Source organism: Botryllus schlosseri, chromosome 14, assembly GCF_051294905.1.
Source record: "Botryllus schlosseri isolate E-star chromosome 14, Bs_hap1, whole genome shotgun sequence".
NCBI lineage: Eukaryota > Metazoa > Chordata > Ascidiacea > Stolidobranchia > Styelidae > Botryllus > Botryllus schlosseri.
This window is the reverse complement of record NC_137249.1, coordinates 1,530,329-1,549,346: the sequence shown is the minus strand read 5'-3', so window position 1 is coordinate 1,549,346 and position 19,018 is coordinate 1,530,329. Positions and strand designations below refer to the sequence as shown.

The 19,018-nt window shown below is 37.8% G+C and overlaps 4 protein-coding genes across 12 annotated transcripts in view; 1 reads left to right on the top strand and 3 right to left on the bottom strand.

The window, feature by feature from the left end:
- LOC145455545 (sodium/mannose cotransporter SLC5A10-like) overlaps nt 1-9,261 on the bottom strand; it is a 55,946-nt gene extending 46,685 nt beyond the window's left edge. For 2 of the 4 annotated variants that reach the window (XR_013920362.1, XM_080333529.1), the window contains exons 1-13: nt 9,126-9,261; nt 8,989-9,060; nt 8,135-8,239; nt 7,167-7,226; nt 6,878-6,982; nt 6,564-6,669; nt 5,744-5,824; nt 4,797-5,005; nt 4,291-4,426; nt 3,370-3,477; nt 2,301-2,451; nt 1,083-1,251; nt 81-296 (exon numbers count right to left, since the gene is read on the bottom strand). Coding sequence is in view for 3 of the 4 variants with exons in the window: in XM_080333529.1 (XP_080189655.1) it covers nt 81-296; nt 1,083-1,251; nt 2,301-2,451; nt 3,370-3,477; nt 4,291-4,426; nt 4,797-5,005; nt 5,744-5,824; nt 6,564-6,669; nt 6,878-6,982; nt 7,167-7,226; nt 8,135-8,239; nt 8,989-9,060; nt 9,126-9,260 (1,653 nt within the window). In the remaining variant the exon portion in view is untranslated. Of the gene's footprint in view, nt 1-80; nt 297-1,082; nt 1,252-2,300; nt 2,452-3,369; nt 3,478-4,290; nt 4,427-4,796; nt 5,006-5,743; nt 5,825-6,563; nt 6,670-6,877; nt 6,983-7,162; nt 7,227-8,134; nt 8,240-8,988; nt 9,061-9,125 lie in introns of all 4 variants that reach the window. The other 2 variants (XM_080333530.1, XM_080333531.1) reach the window with 2 other exon arrangements.
- The window catches only part of LOC145455547 (sterile alpha motif domain-containing protein 3-like), an 82,775-nt gene that overhangs the window by 61,892 nt on the left and 1,865 nt on the right, over nt 1-19,018 (bottom strand). The gene's annotated exons all lie outside the window — the stretch shown is intronic.
- LOC145455549 (DNA repair protein complementing XP-A cells homolog) lies at nt 9,287-12,858 on the bottom strand. The gene is made up of 3 exons (XM_080333535.1): nt 12,430-12,858; nt 11,405-11,490; nt 9,287-11,317 (listed from the first exon to the last, which is right to left on the bottom strand). The coding sequence occupies exons 1-3, from the start codon at nt 12,572-12,574 to the stop codon at nt 10,748-10,750; spliced, it is 801 nt and encodes a 266-aa protein (XP_080189661.1). The 5' UTR covers nt 12,575-12,858; the 3' UTR covers nt 9,287-10,747.
- The window catches only part of LOC145455544 (serine/threonine-protein kinase B-raf-like), a 40,127-nt gene continuing 35,049 nt past the window's right edge, over nt 13,941-19,018 (top strand). For 2 of the 5 annotated variants that reach the window (XM_080333528.1, XM_080333527.1), the window contains exons 1-2: nt 13,946-15,937; nt 16,641-16,742. In XM_080333528.1, the coding sequence (XP_080189654.1) occupies nt 15,842-15,937; nt 16,641-16,742 (198 nt within the window). In that variant the 5' untranslated portion in view covers nt 13,946-15,841. Of the gene's footprint in view, nt 15,938-16,640; nt 16,743-19,018 lie in introns of all 5 variants that reach the window. The other 3 variants (XM_080333525.1, XM_080333524.1, XM_080333526.1) reach the window with 3 other exon arrangements.

The following is a 19,018-nucleotide window of genomic DNA, read 5'->3' as shown; positions in this document are numbered from 1 at the left end:
TTCAATCATATGTTGAAGTTCTGTACCCCAAAGAGTCTCTTAAAAACGACAAGTAACCACTATTACTTAAAATTACATACCTCTGATTCTGGCAGTGCAGGCGATAATAGACTGACACAGATCATCACGACAGCACTGATAAGTGCAAGAATGATAGCAAAGTGCAGATAGTGAACATTCCTGATAACGGCGGGTCTCAGATCCTGTTCGCCACATGATGGAGGTGGATTTGTGAAATCCAAAATCATTTTGATTGTGCCGATCAGCATTCCCACAACCACACCCCAGAAAGCACCCTACACAGAAGATAAATGATAATGACATAAACGCAGACAGGGGAGCAGGGTTGTAATGACTTGTGTCCAATGTTCCCTGAAAGTGTTGACGAGTCTGCGCACACTCATCAACTCACTGCGCAGACCCTTGCTCAGACTACAGTGCGTAACTACTAAAAAAAAGGTCATCACTTCAGATTTTTTGTGCGCAACTCAGATTTTTAGTTCGCAGAGACCGTGTTACCAGTGCGCAGTAGGGCTGTTCAAAAATAACTTAATTTCTTGAATTCCAGCCATTCAGTGATTAAATTGTCAGGTTACCCTAAAAACGCTGCACACCAAATTTGGTTCGATTCTAACAAGTATAAGGTCCGCAGATCCAATTACAATTTTCAATTTATTAGGGAAAATTGAGAAAATAATTTCAAATTTGTCAGTCAACCCTATGAAATTGTCGAGCTGTCTTCAAAGACAATGCAAAAAAATTTGACTCAATTCCAACTAGTGGAAGTGGATTTGAATAAAATGGTATTTATGGTGACCAATTCTTTAATTATTTATTAAAGTGCCCACCGTAAATACTATTTTATTCAAATCCAAATTTTTCGATGGCAATAACTCCGCTTCCCTGGTTGGAATTGAACCAAATTTGGTGTGTAGGCTAAATTAGGCAACCTAACAATTTTCTCAAGTAGCCAGTACGATTTGAGAAAAAAACAGTCACTTTTGAAGATCCCAACTGTACACGGTGACAACGTGTTATGACTCAAATTCGACTCAAACTAATAGATGATAGTCATCTGTTACCTGTTCCGATGTTCTTCTCCAGAAAATGGCCAGCAGAAAGCACACCGCGATCGGGGGTTGAAAATAGGAGCTGATTTTCTGGATGTACGTGAAAAGCTGGCCGCCCTCCTGAATCTGAATCACCGGAATCCACAAAACGCTCAAAACCACGAGGCCGGCAATGAATATTCTGTGTTGATAGCAAATGTTGATTTTAAACTCTTGGTATTGACCTCAGGTGATAGTGTAATGGGAGTAACTTTGGCACCAATGTTCCCTCTAAGCTGCGCACGTGCGCAAATGCGCAGTGCTGACACGGTCTCTGCACACAGAAAATCTAAGTTGTGCACAAAAAATCCGAAGTGATGACCTTTTTTTAGTCGTTACGCACTGTTGTCCAAGGGTCTGTGCAGTGAGTTGGTGAGTGTGCGCAGAATCGTCAAAAATTAGAGGGAACATTGTTTGGCACTCGTCATTTACCGGTAAATTAACCAGCAGAGGCGGTCAGTAACGGAGCACTTCAGCTTCTACTCAACGAGTACTCCAGTAGGTTTTTCCAAATTACATAACTACATAATTTTTACCAAATTGATAAGAATTAGAATTACTGAATTTGCGAAAACTTGGAAATTGCATCAACTTCAGTTCACGTCAAATCATAGTTCATGCCAAATTAGATTAGTATTATAGCCGCATAGTCTTTTCCAAATTACATAACTAGACAATTTCTCCAAATTGATATAAATTAGAATTACTGAATTTGCGAAAACATGGAAATTGCATCAACTTCAGTTCACGTCAAATCATAGTTCATGCCAAATTAGATTAGTATTATAGCCGCATAGTCTTTTCCAAATTACATAACTACACAATTTCTCCAAATTGATATAAATTAGAATTACTGAATTTGCGAAAACATGGAAATTGAATCAAGTTCACTACATATTAAATATGAGTTCAGTCTCATAAGCATGAGAACAGCCAGCGTCTGTACAGCAAGCTTGGCTCATTACACATGATACAGTTCTTCAGTAGCATTTCCAGGAAATGCAGAAATTTGATTAGAATTGAAATTGAAGCATAGAAACATTTCACAAATTAGATTATCAGCATTTCGCTTTAATCAGACAACTAGAATTATCTATTGGACCAAGTTTTCTCTGCTAACCCGCATATATTTTACAGTTAAATCTGTTACCACTACCAAAGGAATGATGAAGATTGAGAAACGGCACACACCTTCCGACGACCATTAGTTCTCTTTCAGAAGCTTCCGGCCTGGCCTTTTTCCACAAGTCAATCGTAAATAATGTCGAGCTCGAATTGAATATCGATGTCAGCGAGCTCATGAGAGCAGCCAGTACTACGGACATCATCAGCCCGCGCGCGCCTGTCCAATAAAAAAATCAGCGATAGATACCAAGAGAAAGAATCTTCAATGTCCAAGCAATCGGAGTTGGGTAACTAGGGAATTTCGAGTTTTACCGAATTATATTAAAATTAGAATTAGCATATGCCTACACAGTTTTTTGCAAATTCCACTAGAATTAGAATGATAACTACAGTTTTTTTCTACATTAGATTACAATCAGAATGGTAGCTAGTTTTTTTTTTCAATTAGATTACAATTGGAATGGTAGATACCCTTTTTGTAACATTAGACTAGAATTAGAACAACAGTAACAGTTTTTTTCCAAATTAGATTACAATCAGAATGGTAGCTACAGTTTTTTCTTTCCAAATTACATTAGAATTAGAATGATAGCTACTTGGTGTTCTTTTTTTCAAATTAGATTACAATTTGAAAGATAGCTACACAGATTTTTTCTAAATAAACAAGAATCAGAATAATAGCTACGGTAGTTTTTTTTCAAATTAGATAACAAAAAGAATGATAGCTACAAATATTTTCCAAATTAGATTAGCCTACAATCAGAATGATAGCTACACATTTTTCTAAATTAGATCACAATTAGAATGAGACTACACATCGTTTACAAATTAGACTACAATTAGAACGACTGAATCTGCAATAACTTGGCATTGAACTCAATTCCAAATTAGAAAGAAACACAACAAAAATCAAGTTAAGTTCATATCAAATCATAGTTCATTATCCTAAGCATGAGAATGGCAAATAACTATACGGTACTCCTGTAGCATTTTCAGGAAATCCAGAAATTAGATTAGAATTAAAATGAGAGCATATAAGCATTTCACAAATTAGATTAGAACTATATTACTGGAATTCCGCTCCAATAAGTCTAACTAGACAACTAGTTGTCCAAATCTGCAGTCAATGACTCACCAGAAGGCAAATACTCCATCACCATCTTCGGATATGCGATGTCTGAGCAGGAAGCAGGATTTCCGCAAACCTTGGAACAGACTTCGGGCACGACGCATCCGACTTGATCTGAAACAATCGTCACGATTGCAGACAGAAGCCACGGTTGTAATGAGTCGAGTCATGACTCAAGTCACAATTTTGTGATGACTCGACTTGACGCGAGTCGTTTTCTCAAAATGCGGAAGTGACTCGACTCGAGGCAATCTATGCAGCGACTCGACTTAGACTCGAGACTCAGACGGCCCAGACCGACATTTCATTGTAATTTAGAAGAATAGTAAAGCAACCACACTGTTGAGATTTCGTCGATTGGTACTGGCACTTGAAAATGAGACCAGAAACTGCTAAAAGTGAGGAAAATGAGTATATTATAAATGCGAACCATTCGATATCACCAAACAGAGTTATAAAAAGTGGGTTTAGCAATAGTTCAACTGGAAACTGAGCAGTCAACACAGTGACTTGGACTCTGACTCGAGTCATGATACCATGACTCGGACTCGACGCTCTGCTCGATGACTTGGACTCGGACTTGACTCGGTGGTGAATTGAAAATGACTCGACTTGACTCAGTCAAGACTATAAAAGTGAGATTGACTTGTGACTCAGAGCCTTGTGACTTGGTTACAACCCTGACAGAAGCGGTCAAAGCAGTCAGCGTTTATACTGGCTACTCAAGTAGAAACAAAAGTAGTACCGTAAATTTATTCTCCATTGTAGCAATTTCAAAAACATTTGAAAACTACTATACTCTAACTATACTTATGTATACTAACTACGTAGATGCAACATGTTCAATTGTTGTCCAACAACTGACACTCAGTGAATAGGTCTCCCAAACACCAACCAAAGAGAACATATCTTATTTGCAACTCTCACCTGGGAAATTAGCCCGACTCATCATCCCGACCATGACCATCATGAACATCGGTAGGACCTTGAGATAACTGCACAGGACTGCGCCGCCTTTGGCGTGCGTTAGATTCTTCGAGGCTAGAGTTCTTTGGACGATGACCTGACAATTATGTTAATAACAGAAAAATGCAATAAATATTTATTAAAAGGGCTTGGAGGTACAGAACTTCAATATACAATTGAGTAGTATATTCATATTGAAATGAACCTGAATGTTTTCAGCTGACTCTCGTCATCGGTAATCGTCAACAACTAGTAGAGGATTGGAGAGATTATTGTATATCAACGATAATAGACAATATACAATGTTCTTTCCATTTCACTACTAGTTGCTGACGATAACCCCTGAATAGTGTCAGCCAAAAATATTCATTTGAATATGAATATACTACTCAATTTTATATTGAAGTTCTGAACCTCCAGGAAGTTCTTAATATAAATGCATTATATTAAATATATAATTTACCAACCTGATCACTGCACCAGTACCATATCGACAGCAATGGCATTCCGATCACAACTCCAGTCCACGGAAAATCTTCATCATTTACCTCACGAAACACATGAAATGAATCGTCACGTGGAACACCACAATGCGGTTGACCAATCAAAGTGTATGTCGGAGTCGCATTCATGTATTTCACAACCAATCCCGGATAGCCGCCAATATTCACAAAACCTATCAAAACATTGCTTATGTCACCGATTTCAATGGCATTACAGCAGCCTGCGGGCAGGGTTGTAACCAAGTCACAAGTCAATTCTACTTTTATAGATTTGACCCGAGTCATTTTCAATTCACCACCGAGTCAAGTCCGAGTCCAAGTTCATGTTCATTTTTGATTTCACTCCTGTTCAACTTACGGTTTTACAGCTCTTTTTGGGTGATAAAAAATGACGCAACTCGAGTCACTTTTTGTATTGACTTTTTGTATCGCATGACTCGAACCAAGTCATATGACTTGAGACTAGGAGGCCAAGACCGACATTTCATTGTATTTTCAAAGAATAGTATAGTTACCACATTATCAGGATGTCGTCTACCAGACCTGATACTTGGAAAATATGGCCAGAAACTGTTAGGACTGAGGAAAATTACGATATCATGAATGCGAGCCATTCTATATCACTCGAGAATAGTAAAATGAATGTTAAATTGAACTGGATTGAACTGAAAACTGAACAGCGAGCATAATGACTTGGACACGGACTCGAGTAAAAACTCTATGACTCGGACTCGACCCTGTTACTACCCGACTTGGACTCGGACTTGACTCGGTGGTGAATTGAAAATGACTCGACTTGACTCGACTCAAAACTATAAAAGAGAGGTTGACTTGTGACTCGGAACCTTGTGACTTGGTTACAACCCTACCTAAAATTGACTACGAGGTAGAGCGAAAAACGTAATTCTCACCTACTACCATGAGAATGAAGGCGCCCAGCACAATTATGAAGGTTTGTAGGGTATCCGTATAGATGACAGCTGCCAGACCACCTATAATAAGGACGACGACCTTGAATGCTAATAAGAGGCCTGGTCTTCAACAACAACAATATTAAATATTTAAAACAGGGGTCACCAACAAGCGGCCCACAAAGTCATATTTTGCGGTTCGCGACCTGATTTGAGATTTCAGACGAACGCTTGGTAAAGCACTTTGGAATGCTGAAATTGAATTCAATAACAAATAATGTTGTTAATGTTCAAATTAGGATATTCTCTTGTGCCCAACATCACTATTCCTCACTAGCTGATACAGCTTCAGCGATGGTAATAGCATTCCATGGGGGAAGAATTAGCTGATATGGATGTGCTATTGTGCATATTACCTTGACGCGCAATGGCCCAGACATTACCAAGACCGAGACGCTTAGAAAACGACTTGGGGCTTACCCACAAGATCAAGCTCAACGGGGAGATATATTTCCAACACCAACCGTGGCTAGCTAACTCCGATGTCGATTCAAAGTGTTGTCAGGTATCGTGGACACTGCACAGCTCGTAGTTCAAAATAGAATGAATTTGTGTTTCTTTAATAATATATTATTTCTTTTGTGCTAACTATGCGCCCATGTTAGAGAGCAGAGCGTTATACTGACATAAAGTTTTAAAAACGTGGTTGCTAACTGTGTGACCTGTTTTGAGTTGGCGACCCCTGATTCAGAACTACTGACCATCAACTATTTCGTGTCATATAAGATACACCCAAACGTATTTTCACATCCAATTTTACCTCCGATCGTATAGAAGCCAGTGACCGCCAATAGCAATATAACGCTAGGATACAACTCCCATTTCAGAGCTTCGTGAATAAAGATGCCTCCCGCGTACAAGTCAACCTAAAGATGAAATGGACTACGTTATCCATGAAAATGATGACCAAATAATCCAATCGCTACATATGTTAGTTAGCGTGCAGCAAGACGCTACACATAAAATAAAATGTGATATCCAATTTGCCTTACCAGTGTTATCTAATGACAGATACAATGAATGCCCTAAGGCGAAAATTAGTAGTAATATTTTGCTAATGAAGCAAGTACTTACAGAAATTTTGGTGAAAATGTACAAAAACAGAGTTACGGTCGCGATGCATATGCGTAATCTCTGGCCGCCGAAGCGTTTCCTCAAATACTCTGGCATCGTCACTACCTGTAAATGTGTGATAAATGTAAGGAAGTTACCATGTTAAGTTGTCTTTCTAATCAGGAATTTAATTCAATTTCCTAGTTTTTGTGAATTCAATAATTGTAATTCTAATTATCTAGTAGTCTAAATCTGGTCGCGAGTTTACGTTCATCCAATTTATAGAAAAAACTAATATAATAGAACTTACAGCTGATGCAATGTAAACTGGTAGAAACACCCACGCCAGTACTAAAACGATGAACATCGCCTGAAAATATACGCAACAAGCATATGATATCAAGTAAATAATAAAATAGTTGCATCTTGCCCACAATTTGAGCTTGTGACACAATGAAAAGCGATAGTTTCGCATGCAACAATTGAGTATGTGACTTTAAAATCCCTAAATAAACCGTGACTCCAACCCTAACCCCAAAACTAAACTTTACCCAAGACCCAACTCTAAATGCAACCTAACCTTAATCCACATTCTCAAAAGTTGCATGCTCATTAGGGTTGTTCAAAAATAACTTTTTTCTGCAAATCTTACTGGATATTTATTAATAAAGTTATGAGGTTGGCTAAGTTAACACTGTTCACCAAATTTGGCTCAATTACAGCCTGTAGAAGCAAAGTTATTTGAGTTTTTCAGTCATGATTCCGGGATTACCTATAGTTCAGGTTATTTTTGCGAATCACAAATTTTCAACTGCAATCACTCTTCTACTGGTTGGAAATGAGCAAAAATTGGTAAGCACCGTTCTTCAAGACAACCTAACAATTTCATGGGATCGACATTAAAATTTGAAACTTCATGTTTTTTCTTTTTTCATAATAAATTCAAAATTTTCAAACTTTTGTGCGTTCACATCTACCAGTTGGAATCGCGCCCAATTTGGTGAGCAGCGTGTTTTTTTAGGCAGCCAATGAATCAGTGAATCCCAGGAAAAAGTTATTTTTGAACAACCCTAATGTCTAGTGTAGCCTAAATATGAAAGTAGAAGTACGGTAACCAAAAATCAAAACCTATTGAGTCATTATTGCAAGTAGAAAAACCTACTTCAAAAGTAAAAGCACTTGAATACTGACCGTGACCACCTCTCTTAAGAAGTAAGTCAGCAAATCATGCTATATCGATCTAAACTTAAAAAATATGGAAAAAAGTTACTTTCTTACATTCCATTCATACGATCCTACTGCTATTCCACTGGCAGCCCCAGACCCGGCAAGGCCCACAAAATGGCCACTTCCGACGTTACTGGAAAAAAGTGACGCCCCTACCTGGACAGCAAAAGTGTAGTAGATTGTAACTGGAAAACGATTTACCAACTACAGTCGACTCTGCTTAATTCGGCCATTCGACACCAAATACTGTATACCGTGTTACTGTGTAAGAGTGTTAACACACGCATATAGGGTTCAAATAGCAGGGTTGTAAAGTGTAATGACTCGAGTCATTTTTTCAAATAAGTAAAATGACTCGACTCGAGTCATTGTGCACGACTCAAACCAAGTCATATGAGTCGACACTAGGACGGCGAAGACCGACATTTCATTGTAAATTTGAAGAATAGTAAAAGTCACTACATGATCGGTATTTCGTCTATCAGTCCTGATTCTTGGAAAATAGGGCCAGAAACTGTGAAGACTGAGGAAAATTACGATATTATGAATGCGAACCATTCTATATCATTTGAGTAGAGTTGAAAAAAGTGGGTTGAACTCAAAACTGAACAGTGAACACAATAACTTGGACAAGGACTTGACTCGATGGTGGATTGAAAACGATTAGAGTCAAAACTGTCAAAGTGAGAGTGACTTGTGACTCGGAACCTTGTGACTTGGTTACAACTCTGGCCATAGGCCTAACTTAAAAATAGGAACTGCGAGCCTGTGTCTGTATTAACCAGACTTTTTTACGTGTAATTTTCACTTTTGTTCCATTCCTGAGCATTTTTGCTTCATAAAGCGGTTTTCCAGGCTGTCCGGTGTCCGAATTAAGCAGAGTCGACAGTTAAAAGTTAACTTACTGGCCACCATGATATCGAGCGTCCAGCCAGAAAATAACCACCGATCGTGCTCCGGTTTGTCGAATACATAGACTACAAAACAAGATTGATTGAAACCTTACATGTGAGAGTTGAAAATTGGACATAGTTCTACTCACCCATATTCCAACAGCTAAAACACTGATGAAATATATGACAATAACGGTTATGTCGAGTCCATCCAATTTTTCACCGTAAAACGCATCTTCAATGTCGGAAATATTAAACGTTGTTGGGGTCACGACGGTGGTCATATCTGTAACTGTCTATGTCCTATACATCTGTCAAACACAGTATAGGGTGAGGTCATGATTTGGAAAATAGAAAATTTAGGTCTCATCACAAACTCAGTATCTGGCTTCCACAGATGATCATTTTACACAGAAACTGAAACTCATTGGTAAATGTTTGGGAAGCTAATTCAGCCAATCCATGAGCATGTGTGATTTCATCTATTATTAGTACAAGATTTTTACTCAATATTTTGTTGACCACCAATGCGGTGCGGCAATTGAAACATCAGTAATCCAAAGGTACAAAAAATACGCAAGCATTAACACACTATTCTATCTCCGTAAAACTGTAATGCCATGGTTTTACAGATATTAAGGAGGGATACACGAACAATGATCAAATTCGATCTGGGATCTGTGTTATTTCCGTAGCGCTGATTGATTCCTGTAGAATTGCTAGTTCTCAATTGCATTTTCAATGATTGAGAATAAGTATGTCTCAGCAATATATCTGCAGTGGTGGGTGTACATGTGCACTCTGCAATTATCTGATAGCAGCTGACTTTCAATTAGGGGGGAAAATGTCTACCTTTGAACAAATCAGAATTCATCAACAATAGGGCTTGAGTGAATAATTTGAGTAAAATTTCTAATGATAAGAGTTGAGTACTGAAATTATGCAGTCCATGCCGCTAAGGGTCGATTCATCCACGAAAAATATAGTTTAGATAAAATTTTCCATTGTAGAAACCTTGAAACCTCGATTGTTGTACCATGACATAATATGTACAAAGTTACTCACATGCAATGAAATAGGTATGGTCAAAAAAACACCAAAGTGATGTTAACCTGGCAATGTATCTTTTGTGGTCGCATAAAAGGTACATATTTGAACTTTCCGTTTCTTCCATAATGTTATTACGTCATAATGAGAGGTACACGATTTTGATCAACCCCAATCCACAATAACTAGGGCAAGTTTTTGCAACTTTTTTTACAGCTTCCTAAATACTCAGAAGTTGCGTAGAATGCTGTTTTAAGCTGTTTGAAGGCATGTACAACTTTTTGCAACTTTTGTCCATTTTTTTTCATGCAACTTTTAGCAACTTTTTCATGAAAGTTTTTTCGATTTTTCATGCAATCAACTTTTTACTGGAAATATTTGGCAGTATATGTAAATAGATCGCATGATTATGTCATCGTTTTTTAAGAATTTTGGTGAAATACACTGCCAAATTCGACTGAAATACCGGAAATCAGCACTGAAGTTAACAGGTATTTCGGGAGCTGAGCCGGAAAGTTGACCCTTTTTATTTTAGTCAACCGATGGAGAATGTGGATGGAAAACTGTATCTTGGGTGTGGAACTGGGAAGTTGACCTTTTTTTTCGACCAAAATGTGGTCTTTTAGTGCAACTTTTGTGAAAAAATAAATGCAACTTTTGTGGAAAATAAATGCAACTTTCCACGGATTCAACTGCAACAAAAACTTGCCCTAACAATAACCCATCACATTTTTTCGTACACCACTTCATGTCCACACGTCTTGCACGTTTTGGACCACAAGTCTTCCTCTTCGTCTTTGCACGATTCCGGTCCAAATTCGTGCTCGTGTCCGCCAATTTGTTTCGTGTACAGACTGCTGCGAACCTCTTTCCTCAACTGATTCATTTGTTTTTGATACTTTTTCCTTCTCGTCACTTCTTTTTTTACAGTTTTGGCTTCACGCTTCGCCTCGATTTCTTCGAGCGAACCAAAAATATCTACAGCTTTCTTCTCAACTTGAAGTTGCAAGTACAATTTCATTTCGCCCCATCGCGGATTGTGAGGATTTTTACGCGAAAAGTATTTCAATATCGGATCCCGTTTCTCCAAATCAACGTCGGTTAATTGATATTTCTCTTTCGCGTCGGATTTCGTGATTAGTTTATGTTTTTCCTCCATGTTTTTGCACTTATCGCAGCACGAATATTCGAAGGTTTTGAGGAGGTATGATTCTCGAAACCATGATCCACAGTCGACGCAGAGTAACTCATCTCCCGGTATTGCAGGAGATGGTTCTTCCACTTTTTTGTGCTTCTAAATAAATCAGTTCAAAATCGTGACATTGTAAAAATCAATTTGCCAAGTAGCCTGTATTATCATTGTTTAAGCATTTTTCCTCACATTTTTTGGGGGCTCATTCCCATCTTCTTCAATGAAAAATCCTCCGCCGCTGTCAACCAGTTTGTGAGCATACCCAGCTACATTTTCTGAAATTGTAGGGTCGGAATCAAATATTAATCACCAAAAGTAAGCCAAACGTGGGCCTGTCATGGTTGTTTAACATCCTCCTATCCGTTATGATGCACTTTGTCTTGTGTGCTGCATTGCAGATTTTGTGCGTCTCGAGTGGATGAAAATGTTAACATATGGTAATTATGTTCATATCAGTTATAACTGCGGTTCATCGTTACTAATTTTTCTTGCAAAACACCACAAGATTGCGATTCAATCAAAAGATAGGATTGTGTCAGGTTGACTAAAAAATGTTACACACCAAATTTGGGTCAGTTGCGACTAGTAGAAACCTTGCAATACGAAATTGGAATTTCAGCGACTTTTTACATAATAGTATTTACAGTGACAAATTTTGACCCGACCAAACATCACGTTATAGGCGATGTTGGGAAAGCGATGCTTTTCGCACGGGTTTACGTCTTGATAAAAGGCCTGTGATAGAGTATAGAAATGAAATTGCAAATGAATGAAAAATTAATATGAGACTGATTAGCTGGAAATGAGTCAACGTAATGAGTCATTCCTATGTAATGAGAAATCAGGGTGCATCAGACTTATTCAAAAATAGTTTTTATTCTGAATTCCGAAAATATTGCAGTTGCAAATTTTGGAATTGAAAAATAGCCTGGACGGTCGGTAATCCCAGACTTATTAATGAAAAACACAAATTTCTCCGATTCTACTAATGTTTGTGCTTGCATATATTGTCGGGTCAGAACTATTTTATTAGTCATCAATATCCCAAATTTCGCGATCGGCCTGATCAAATTGCAGGTTGAGCTTACAAGTTCACATAAAATGATATGGACAACTTGTTTCAAATATTACAGGGTGGGCCACTCAAGACCATATCGTCGGCCACCTCTGGTCTATGGTATAATAACAGACAAGTTTATGACTATAATAATTACTTTCACTTGAATTCTTTTCCACCAGCCGAGACTGTTTCAGAAGTAGCGCTTTCTGTCTATTCCTCTCGATCCTTGCTTTAACGGATGCAGATAATGTGTTCGCTTTTGTGTCCGAGCCTGTTGTGGATTGTGCGATATCTGACATAATATGTATTATGGTATTATTATAGTTATTGGCGTTATTGCCTATCGGTAAATCTAATCTGTAAAATATATGCACTGGGACATGTACATCGTCACTCCGCGTCTGTCTGTCACTCTGCAAATTCAGGAATGATCTAACATGGAAAAGAAACTGTGTAGCTATAATTCTGAAAATATTTTAGTTGCTCAAGTGAGCAAGTCTGAACGTGAGTTTACCCCTTATAATCTAAATAATCACCGATGCATTATAGGTTAGTTATCTAAGATGTAGGCTGCACCAGCACAAATGCACAATATCCATGATTGACACGATCGATGATTGTTGTGTTTTCATTTAATAGCGCCATCCGGCGATCCAGCATACGTCGAATCCACTGTCTTTACATACGGATGAATCGAAGTTTAGTTCGGTTCGGTTTATTAGCAATTTTTTACCACAAACTTGCAATGCAATGAAAAGATAGGAAGGTGTCGAAAGGACTTGAAGTAGTCTTTGGAATCAGACACCTACCTTGGCCTAGGCCCGGGGCGGGCAACTTCTCCAGTCGGCGGGCCGGATTGCTGAATCGATATATTATTAATTTTGCCCATTCATCCACATATGCAAGGAATAAATAGTAATTAATAAAAGTATTTTAACAATATCAATGTCATCTCAAAGCCAATTTTCGTCAATAATGACGAAGGCAATATGGATTTGAGAATCATTGTCATACAGGTGCCATATCTGCTTCTCTCTACTGATCAATCAACACAAGATTTCAAGGCGTTCGATAAGCCAGGTATCCAAAATTTACAAAGATATCAATTCATTCGGGTTGAGTAGGTGAAGAGATAGCGTAGTGGTGTATTGAACTGATAAAATTGCTAATAAACCGATGATGATGATGATGGATTAATCCACAGCTACGACACCAATGCGTTGTGGGTTCGAGTCCGACCGAGGTCGACTCCAGAATTCCTACCTAAGTGTTGTAGGTTTATCTAGGCTCCTCCTCGACATCTCATCTGAATAAGCGGTGTCTTACAAAAGCCTAGAAGTGTGCCGTGCTACAAGTGTGAAAAATATTCACTACGGGGCGATAGAAATTCGTGCAGAGAGAGATAGAGATAGAGAGACTTGGTGATGACTATACTTGTTGCCAGAAAATCGACTACATTCATGCAGCTTTGAATAACCTCCGCGTGGAAATAGTCTTTCGGATGGACAAATTTACTCTTGTTGAAAAATCCTATTAATATTTATCGAATATTTCTCGATACGCGAATCGCAGCCGCACCAACGCCACAGAAAGGAAAGTTTTGTAGCCGGGCGTGAAAGAGCCGACGGCTCGTCCTTCGAGTTTTATATGGCTTGTCAGAACGTAAGTGCGTACAGCTGGGGAAGGCGAGGTATGCAGATATTGAATAAGTACTAAGTAGTTTGTTATGAAAGGTACGTAATTTTCGCGTGACATGTTCACAGGAACGCATGAAAGATTTTAAAAAATACGCTTAACTATCAGGTCGATTCAAACTTGTTAACTTGATTTGAAATTGATTTCGATTGCCAGCCGTCTCTTATACCGCGCAAATTCACGACGTACAGGAATTCTCGAAGGGGTTGAGAATTTCAGATCAATTAAACTTCAGAATTAATAGCTAAAGTGGTATGCCCACGCTCAGTGAGCAGTTGGTGTATGCAGCCCATGAGAACAACTTTTCCAGTATAGTCATAAAATGGTTCGTTGATGGAATTCCAACGATAGCTAATTATGCAACTTATAAATTTTAGGTTTTTTAACATCATATGAACATAGGCCGTGAAAAGTTCATAATATATGTAGATAAGCTTATGAAGTAGTCTACTGGTATATCGTTGTAAACTTGGAAAAATGGACATCATTATATAGTCATAGAGTCAGTTAAAACAGAGCCTATATACCGATATACATGTAAGATATTGCATCCAGAGTGGAATTGGTGGCAACGGCGCGCAGAACTTTTTTTTTAATTATTCTCTGCACTGCAGAAAAGCTCTCATCACGCAGGATTTACTTCAAAAATTTAACCGAGATTCCATAGGGCCGATAGGGCATAGGGGTATTGCATTGAAACCTTTTGTAGCCTACCAGCCACAGAGGAGGGACAGGAGAATAGTAATTGAGCTTTTCTTGGTATGATAGTCTATAAAAATGATCCTAATTTGTAAATCCGCCATTGAACATAATGGAATGACCTAGGCAAATTTCGCACATTTTAAGCAAGTTTTGACTATCACCATTAATACTTTATTATGACACAGACACACCGCAATAGTACGAAAAATGGGGAAAGCTCAATTTTGTTCCATTTATGCTAGGGTTACCATATTTTGGAATCGGGAAAGTAAGACACTTTTTCAAAATTCGCAAACTTATAATACCTGAGTGAAATCTTGAAAAAATGGTCAATTTTCCACACTTCGTGGTCTGTTAACTAAAAAAAAGGTCAACTTTCCAGCTCAGCTCCCGAAATAGCTGCCGGAGCGTTACTTCAGAGCTGATTTACTGTATCTCAGTCGAATTTGCCCTATAGCCTATTGAACAAAAATTCTCAAAAAAGAGGACAAAATTTGAAAAAGTAGACAAAATCCCGAAAAGAAAGACAATTAGCCGTCCTCGTAGGACGTTTGCAAAAACCTGAAAAAGGACGTATGGTACCCCTGATTTATGCTAACACAAAGAATATAATTCCAGTTCAGTTCTACATTGCATTAAAGATAATTTGGCATTACTTGGACCACGCGCATTATATTTTGTTGCACTATGTGATTGTGACAATGCTGCCGTTTGATCAGGACTTCAAAGATCTATGTTTTTCATCAATGTCCTTAGCTTTGTACTAGATATTTCGTATGCTGAGATACAACCAATCGAGGTTCCAAGGTTTCAACTGTGGAAATTAGTATTGAGACTATAATTTTGATTGATAAGTTATCTCTTAGTGGCAAAAAGCGCATAATTTCATTACTCGACTGATAGACTGATATTCCACCTGGATCCATTGAAAGGCCTAGGACTTTTCAAGTTCATCCTGTCTAAGATGCACTAGGAATCTGTACTTTATGATTCTAAGTACCAAGTATTCTAGAATGAATCCATAGGCTAATGAAATAACCTATGCCACATCTCTCTGATAATTCCTGCTATCAATCTAACCAATTTGTATCTTAGGCACAAATGACAGGCTCATAGCATAGGCTGCTGGCAGTTCCATACAATCGTTTGGTTTGCCTTAACCCTCGTACATGGTTGGCTCTTTCAAAAGGATGTCTGCCCTGACACAGCCAACATTTCCCCAACAGGGAAGGAAATCTACAGATATCCGTGTAATCCAGGAAGATGTGAGTATTGACATTTTGATCTAAGAATTGATTTGAAAGTATTCAAGGTTATTCTTATGTATGGCGTCTGGTATCTGTGGATCCCCGGTTGGCGCTCAGCATTACAGGGGTAGCATGGATGGGTGGTGCAAGACTTAATAAGCCTTAATGACTGCACTCGTGGTATGAATATGCACAGATTGTGTGTATGTGTATCATGAGTTGGTGTATATACCGCAAAAACATCAAGGACAAAAATATACTGTCCTATCCTATGATAGCCTATTGCGGTTTGATGGATTTTTCTAATCTAATTTGAATCGAGTACGATTTTTCTTGAAAATTGTAATTTTGATTTCTAGGAATTTTGATTTTCTTTTTTATGATAGAGTTATATCGTTTCAGAATTCGACATTTGAGAGACGCATACGTGAAAATATTTTCCAATGAAATAATATTGCCCCAATGCCCCTACATATTTCAGTAAGCCCATTACCTCTTCAACTTGCAATACGGCAGAACCATACCAAATGATTAAGTCCCACTTTTTATTGAATTGTTATTTCTATCAAATTACTGGTTATGATTTCCATTTCCACTTGATTCTGTATTTGCCACAAATTATGTCCCATGTTATACCCTAATAATTAAGTCCCACAATAATCATCAAACAATATCTTGTTTATTATGAATTTGTAGAAATTTTACGAGTCACTTTTTGCAGCTTGATAACCTCAATGAAGTTATTCGGCTGACTAAAGATTCTATTATTCGTCTCAACGATAAATTTGGCGGAATCTCAAATCCGCCCATGATCTACCTCCAAGTAAGAATCTGCATGTGTTTTTTTTTTCGCAGGAAAATTATTGAAACTACTTGCATCAAACTTGATAGGAAAAAGTAATTCATCGATAAAGTCTTGCCAGAATAATATGCCGTGAGAATTATGATTAAAATTGTCGATTTACCATTGTGGACTCGGGGGGGTTGCACACTGCACAGCCCTATAGGCTATACCATACAAGTAATTGTTGGAATCATAATGTTTAATGAAACTGAAATTGATATACATTAATTATTTTGCTGTGAAACACTATTCATATCGGAAATTTGTATTTTGTCTCGCTGCAAAACTTGAGTGTCTTGATGAGTTGATTGTCTGGTTATGCTTCTGATTGTCTGTTGCAATATGTCTATAGATGATAAAAAACACTTCATGGCGTATTCAAGTAATTCATATGAACATTATTAGCACTATTATCTATTTGAAACTCCTTGTATATTTGCTTTACTCTATTTAAGAGACTGGTTGAGGACTAAAAGCCTAAAACTTTCGGGTTTATTTCAATATTGGATTGTATTCTATTGATTTCAAAACTTATCTCACCACACCGTTGGCAATGAAAATGCTACTCTGCGATACCCAATATCATTAAAAAATGCTCTTAAATGTTGCGGGTTAAGCTTTCTGCGTATTACAGACCAGACAGTATTAAGAGCTGCTACATGTGGTTAAGTTTAACCAAACTCTACTCTGGTTATAAAGGGGCTAACTACTACCATAAATAGCCTGACGCATCTAAGCATTTTCAGGAAGTAGGCTAATGGCAAAGTCATATACGTTTCACTCTTGGACGTACCCACTGCAATGGTTTGCAGGCAATCCTAATTTGATTGAGCAGCTGGTCAGAATATTGACTATCAGTATGGAGGTTACTGGTTTTGGATGACGTTAAACTCAAATCTATCTCATGTAATTGATTCTACTTTAGTTTGGCTTACGTAACTAACTATTCAACATCTGCTTGTATATGAAGTTTACTACTGTTCTCTACAAATTGCAGTACTATGCAATACTATGCAATACTAATACTATGCAATGGGAGTTCACTTCATTCTGAATCCTATACACTAATTCACACTTTAGAAGAGCAGAAATTTGATAGTATGTACTGCTATGTTGCATCCATACTCCATATGGAATGTAGTGTTATAAATATAGATTGTAGATGATGTTACCTATTTTCTGTGGTAACTTATTGATGTATGTTCAAGCGATAGGTATAAATATACAGTTTCCAAGCGAAAACAACCTATTCGCAGTCCCGACGTTTTGTATGCTAACATTGCAGACTAAATCATCAATTTTGCTATCATTGCATGTCTGGAAAGTGTGATGGTTCTCTGCATGCTGTAGGTAGACGCCAATGATACATTGTCTTCGGACAAAAGTTATTAATAGCTTATAGCTATATATACCATCATAGTGTAGTGACAGTATGCAAAGCGCTGGTGAAAAGATTCCGTGACACTTGATATGTGTGGAGTGTGGATTACTAACCACTAGACATCGTTCCAAATCTACTGCATTTTGTAGTAACTTTTGTGTGATGTTGGACTACTAAAGTAGGCCATAGACTTGGAATTTCTTTGTGCATGCACGTTGAACAACAATGAGCTTTCGTACTTGAGCATGATAAGGAATTCAACAACTATGTCAATATTGTGCAAAAACTATCTCCATTAGACCAGCTCAAAATCTGTTGATGGACATGATTTCCTCACTAATTGGAAAATAGCATATGTTATTCTGGATGGTGTCGCGCAGGCTCGGTTTACTGATACACTAATTGTGCTGTAATGCTTTGGTCAAAAAAGCTCTTATGCATAGACAAACAAACTGATGAAATCATTGCCGACCTGTAAATGAGTTTGAGAGCAGTGCAAACACAATCTATATTAATATATATATATCATTCTAACATGCTGACTGGTGACTATTAAGCTGGGGATGTGGGGAAATGATATTTTGGTGTCGTATTCCAGATAACTTGAACATTCTTTAATTGATGATATCGTGATTCACGCTTGAGTCATTACATGAATGATAACCTTGTTTACTATTGTGTCTGTGTGCGTAAGACTTCAGCTAACATTGCTCGCTGGCCTTGTGAAGAGTATTGTCTGATCCATTTTTTTTCTGACCAAACTTGGTCATTGTAGTCATGCTAAAGCTAGAATATACAAACTTAAAACAAAATCTTAATGGCGACAAACGTAGTCCCTAATGGTAATAGAGTTCAGCATCAATTTCATCTGGAA